At 47.9% G+C, this 6,000-nt stretch overlaps 1 protein-coding gene across 2 annotated transcripts in view; it reads right to left on the bottom strand.

Moving 5' to 3' along the window:
• Positions 1-1,321: 1,321 nt before the first annotated feature.
• The window catches only part of SAMD4B (sterile alpha motif domain containing 4B), a 43,428-nt gene continuing 38,749 nt past the window's right edge, over positions 1,322-6,000 (bottom strand). For both annotated transcript variants that reach the window (XM_056539169.1, XM_056539170.1), the window contains exons 10-13: positions 4,935-5,133; positions 4,732-4,855; positions 3,073-3,156; positions 1,322-2,475 (exon numbers count right to left, since the gene is read on the bottom strand). In XM_056539169.1, coding sequence (XP_056395144.1) covers positions 2,447-2,475; positions 3,073-3,156; positions 4,732-4,855; positions 4,935-5,133 — 436 coding nt within the window. In that variant the 3' untranslated portion in view covers positions 1,322-2,446. The remainder of the gene's footprint in view (positions 2,476-3,072; positions 3,157-4,731; positions 4,856-4,934; positions 5,134-6,000) is intronic.

Here is a 6,000-nt window from a genome sequence, read left to right as displayed (position 1 = left end):
TTGTCAAGAGGAAACGTTGCTGAGTTGCCCATAGCAACCAATCCGATCGCTTCTTTCACTTTTCAGAGGCCTTTTCAAAAACAAAAGAAGCGATCTGATTGGTTGCTATGGGATATATATATATATATATATATATATACACACACACCGTATTTATCAGGGTATACCACGCACCGGCCTATAACACGGATATTTGGGTAAAAAAAAGTTTTTTACCCAAATATCCATGAAAAAATGAGGGTGCGTGTGTGCGCGTGTATACCCCGATATACCCCCAGGAAAGGCAGGGGGAGAGAGGCCGTCGCTGCCCGCTTCTCTCCCCCTGCCTTTCCTGGGGTCTAGAGCGCTGCTGTCGGCCCTTTTCACCCCCTGGTTATCGGCGCCGCTGCCCGTTCTGTCCCCCTGACTATCGGTGCCGGCGCCGATAGCCAGAGGGAGAGAAGCGGCGCCGACAGCCAGGGGGAGAGAAGCGGCGCCGACAGCCAGGGGGAGAGAAGCGGCGCCGACAGCCAGGGGGAGAGAAGGGGCAGCGGCACCCATTGCCGGCGCCGCTGCCCCGTTGCCTCCCCCGATCCCCGGTGGCATAATTACCTGAGTCCGGTCCGCGCTGCTCCGCTGCTCCAGGCCTCCGTCGTGCGTCCCCGGCGTCATTGCTATGCACGGCGCGGCGCATGACGTCAGAGCGCCGCGCCGTTCAGCGCATAGCAATGACGTCGGGGACGCACGACGGAGGCCTGGAGCAGCGCGGACCGGACTCAGGTAATTATGCCACCGGGGATGGGGGGAGGCAACGGGGCAGCGGCGCCGGCAATGGGTGCCGCTGCCCCTTCTCTCCCCCTGGCTATCGGCGCCGGCACCGATAGTCAGGGGGACAGAACGGGCAGCGGCGCCGATAACCAGGGGGTGAAAAGGGCCGACAGCAGCGCTCTAGACCCCAGGAAAGGCAGGGGGAGAGAAGCGGGCAGCGACGGCCTCTCTCCCCCTGCCTTTCCTGGGGGTGTATCGGCGTATAACACGCACACATACTTTAGACTAAAAATTTTAGCCTAAAAAGTGCGTGTTATACGCCGATAAATACGATATATATATATATTATATAACAAATGCTTCCGGAGAAAGCACGTCTCCTTCAGATACACACTGTCCGTGTATGTGAAGGACAATAAATTCCACTATACTATTTGATGCCTGCGTTTTTTTTGGTGCGAGTTAGGGACATTTTTTGTATTTTTATTGTGCATACGTACAGGAAAGAACAGAGTTGCACTGAACATTTTACGGGATGGAAGGAAAACCACAAACCACAAGCACGCTGCGGCAATATTTTTATATTTTCTTTTAATAATTTGTACTCATGGTTACCAGCCATAGTCATAACAAAAGTTATTCATAATAAAATGTATCTAAAATAACAATTTTGTCTTCTATCAGAAAAGGAGCCGTGTTTCTATGTTAGAAATAAATAGTTAGCGCTATTCTGAAAATACTTTGGAGAAGGTGGCCACAGGCAGTCTTGGCGGCGTTGCCCAGCTCTTTGCCTCCACGCTCCGCGTGTGGCACAGAGGCGGCTTCGAGTCCACCGCTGCAAGAGGAGGGAGGCTGTGTGTGTCCGATGAGACAGTCGCTCACAAGGATGATTCCGTAGAAGTGTGGGCTGCGGACCCGAGAAGATAACAGTAGGTTGCGTCATTTATTGAAGATTAGCACCACCACACACTCTCTCTGCAGAATGGCAGCGTCTATTACGTTACACTGTTCTGCCATTCATACAAGTGTTCTATCCTTGCATGCATTAGGAGTAGTGCTGACTAACACTGGGGGCATTTTACTCCTTTGGGCTGAGCCAACTAGACAGCCCTGATCTTGTACATGTCCCTTCTTCTTGATCGGCAGTAGACAAGTGACCGCACGGGGCAGCATCCTGTCTGACAGATGCCAGTCCTTGTAGTGGGAACAGTTCCTGTTCCTTAGCTTAGTGTGTTTGCCTGGCAGAGGTGCCTTCCCTGGAGCTCCTGGCTCAACAACAGATTAGCAAACCTCGCCTGCCGAGCTTTTACATGTCTTGGCAAAGTTATGTTCCTTCCTGCTCACCACAACCAGGCTATCTGCCACTGTGACCCTTCCAAGTGCATGGCGGGTGTAAGTGTGCGCACCAGAAAAGACTCTTCATTAAGCTCCCCCCATGTAACCACGTCATGGTAAACATGTATATACAGAAAAAGCTCCTTCCTCAACATGAACGCTTAGCGGTGCCGTGTGTATTTGGATATTAAACCAAAGTTAAAAAGTTATGATAGCTGAAACGAGTATTAGAACGCAGTGGGTGGATGATGTAGTGACGGCCTCAGGGGGTATCGTGGGAAAGCTTTGTCACTTCCCTGGCCGAGGTCATGGGAAGGTATGGAATCTGCAGACTCTTGTAGAGAAGGGTTCGACGAGTGCGTTGTCAGATTGTTGAGGTCTTGTCTGTACCCTCTGTCAGAAACGAAAAGCATTTTTAAAATGGGTTAAAAATAAAAAAGTCATGCACATTAGGCATCTTGTACACAGCTTTTATGTTTCCCATTTCCTGGGAGCCATCTCTGAATGCAGAGGGGTCACTAGAGGAGACTTCCTTAAAGGGGTACTCCGCTGCTCAGCCTTCGGAACAAACTGTTCCGAGCGCTGGAGCAGGGAGCTCGTGACGTCATAGCCCCACCCCCTCAATGCAAGTCATCACACCCCCTCCCATAGACTTGCATTGAGGGGGGAGGAGCATGACGTCATAAAGGGACAGGGTGATGACATCACGAGCTTCCAGCGTCGGCTCCAGCGTTCGGAACAGTTTGTTTCAAATGCTGAGCAGTGGAGTACCCCTTCAAAAAGCTTTCGGCCAGTGGAATCCAAGTTGTGGCTTTTCAGTGGTTTCAAGACCACAACAGCACATACACAGCATCACAGGCAGGGCATGCTGAGGGTTGTAGTTGGAAAAGCAAAGGTTGGAGACCACTGTTTAACATTATAGAAACCAGAAAAAGCATGGGTTATAGCCCACTGCAGTAATATGTGGTGTCACACTAAATGTGGCCTTACCCTCCAGCGCATGCTCTGTCATACTCAGGCATAAAGACTCCAGCCGGGGATTAATCTCCAGATCTGCACCAGGAACCTGGCAATCTACAAAGAAAAATGGGTATTTGAAAACTGCGCTAACAGAATAGAGACCAAGTCTACACTACATTGTATATCCCTTAACAAGCAGCAGCGCAGGTCTGGACCCTACCGCTTTGTCTTTTAGGGTATGTTCACACTAAGTAATTCCCGCGGAATTCCGTGAGCAGAATTCCACGATTGGAATTCCGTGCTGTGAACATCAGTGTGAATGGGTTTCCACCGCTGAAATTGTTCTGCGCAATGAAAGAACATGTGCATTCTTTGCGCGGAAGTCCGCGAGCACTACATGGCAGTCAATGGTGACGGCGCAGAGCGGTGCGGTCCTACCGTCGAAGTATTTCAGCGGCGGCCACCAGAATGGAATCATTACTGTCACTGCCCTAAAGTTCCTAAAATCCAGCAAGAGTGGGTATCGGCTGTCAGGGATGGCATGGGAGCCCGGGAGACAGAAGGGGTCTTTTGTAGTCTACACAACGAGTGCAATGTAGTGAATAGAGGCAGTGGTCACCCCTCTACAGGACAATGGTGATCAGTGTCTGATCAGCTGTGCCAATGAATAAGGCCATAATAGGGGGCTGTTTTTCTCAGTAGTTAAGTCTTCTATAGATGTTCGTTTATTTTGCATCGCTCACCTGTCCGAGAGAGGAAAGGTTGGGTGCTTGTCCCAATCATCGCATACATGCTTGACTGCTGCTCCAGTAACTCTTAATGGGGCTTCTGCCAAAGGCTAAGCTCCACAATGTTCGGAAGCCCCTCAGAGAATGAATGAAGAACTGCCTGTGTAATGCTACTCCATCTGAAGATCGGTAGGGGTCACAGAGGTCGGAACTCCTTCGATCGCCTCCATTTCTTGTGAATAGGGCAGTGTTTCCCAACCAGGGTGCCTCCAGCTGTTGCAAAACTACAACTCCCAGCATGCCCGGACAGCCGATGGCTGTCCGGGCATGCTGGGATTTGTAGTATTGCAACAGCTGGAGGCACCCTGGTTGGGAAACACTGGAATAGGGTATAATTCTGGATCTGCTTTAAAGGGGTACTCCGGTGGAAAACTTTTCTTTTAATCCACTGGTGCCAGAAAGTTAAACAGATTTGTAAATGACTTCTATTAAAAAAAATAAAAAATCTTAATCCTTCCAGTACATTTTAGCGGCTGTATGATACAGAGGAAATTATTTTCTTTTTTAATTTCTTTATTTTGTCTTATTTATTTTGTCTTGTCCACAGTGCTCTCTACACCTCTGTCCGTGTCCGGAACTGTCCAGAGCAGGAGAGGATTGCAACGTGGATTTTCTCCTGCTCTGGACAGTTCCTGACACGGACATTAGGTGTCAGCAGAGAGCACTGTGGACAAGACAAAAAAGAAATTCAAAAAGAAAATACATTTCCTCTGTAGCATACAGCTGCTAAAAAGTACTGGAAGGGTAAAGATTTTTTTTATATAAGTAATTTACAAATCTGTTTAACTTTCTGGCACCAGTTGATTTAAAAAAAAATGAAAAATTTTTTTTCCTTTAAAAGGTCAATTTAGAAGTAAACCAAGAGTCAAATCTAAGAATCCCTTCCATTTCAGTAACTTACCAGGTGGAAACTTAAGTATGCTCTGTGGAGAAGTGTGCACGGGTAAGGAGTGGGTGCGTTGCACCGAGCTGTGACTCTGGCATGGCATACTGTTACTTCCTCCAGGATTGGCAAACCACAGGTTCTACAAGACAGGGAAATCTTTACGCTCTGGTCTATAAATGAACAATGGTCAATTGTGTTTACAAATCACAGCTACTCACCTGTCGACCCTGGCTCCCAGTGCTTTGGCCGGTAAGTGCATGCCGGGGAGAGACTCCTCCAATTGAACCAGGACTGAGTACGCCAATCCGAGAAGGTGGTACAGCCCTTGGGGTCATCTGAAATGGGCGCTGCCCTCTTCGTGCCAAGGATGGCCCCACAGATCCAGCTATGGGGAGGGAATTTGAAGCAAATGCCCAGCTGTAAAAAAGGCGAGAACATCAGTGGATTAGAGGATACGTAATTGAGACAAACCGCACCGTAGGCTACGCTATCCTGCATCCTAAAAAAAAATAAAAAATTTAAAAAAAGTTACCCAGATGCAAGCCAAAATGACATTTGCATTACAGGTATGGATTTTTGGTAAGGGCTTTACGTGATGTGAATAGAGCCTGAGGTACAATGTTACCAACAGACCTGTGGTAGAGTGCTCTGTAGCTTTTCGGTAAAAATTGTTTTAAATTATTTTTTCGTATCCTGCCCCACTCTTTTTTTTTTTTTTTAAACTTTCCTGACCTTCCAAACTTGGAGACAGCCGATCCATATCTATAATTAGGATAAATGTCCATAGAGTAAGAACGGGACTGCACTCACCAATGTTGAAACCCAACACCTTTGTTACGGAATACAAAACTTTACACACAGCAGGATATTCGCAGGTGCGTTCACTAAAAACGAGCGACAATTGTTTCGCGCAGTTGCGCGAAACAATTGTCGCTCGTTTGTAGTGAACGCACCTGCGAATATCCTGCTGTATGTAAAGTTTTGTATTCCGGAATAAAGAAGGTGTTGGGTTTCAACATTGGCGAGTGCAGTCCCGTTCTTACTCTCTGGACATTATCTGTGCTTGTGGACTTTTGGGATTTTACGCACCACCATCTATATCCTCCCGATAGGTGACTGTACCTACACAGCTGATTCATAGTCCTCATGTGAGGCCCAGGTTGTTTGGATGAGCAGTGCCAATACAACTCTACACGCTGCATATCTATAGTTAGGAAAACTGTGCTGCCACCTAGTGGTTACATAATAGTATAGATATCTTAAAAACGCATTATGCGCATGTTT

The sequence above is a fragment of the Hyla sarda genome, chromosome 9, assembly GCF_029499605.1.
Source record: "Hyla sarda isolate aHylSar1 chromosome 9, aHylSar1.hap1, whole genome shotgun sequence".
In the NCBI taxonomy this organism is placed as follows: Eukaryota; Metazoa; Chordata; class Amphibia; order Anura; family Hylidae; genus Hyla; species Hyla sarda.
Note: the sequence above shows the minus strand (reverse complement) of the source record. Positions and strands in the feature narration are given on the sequence as shown.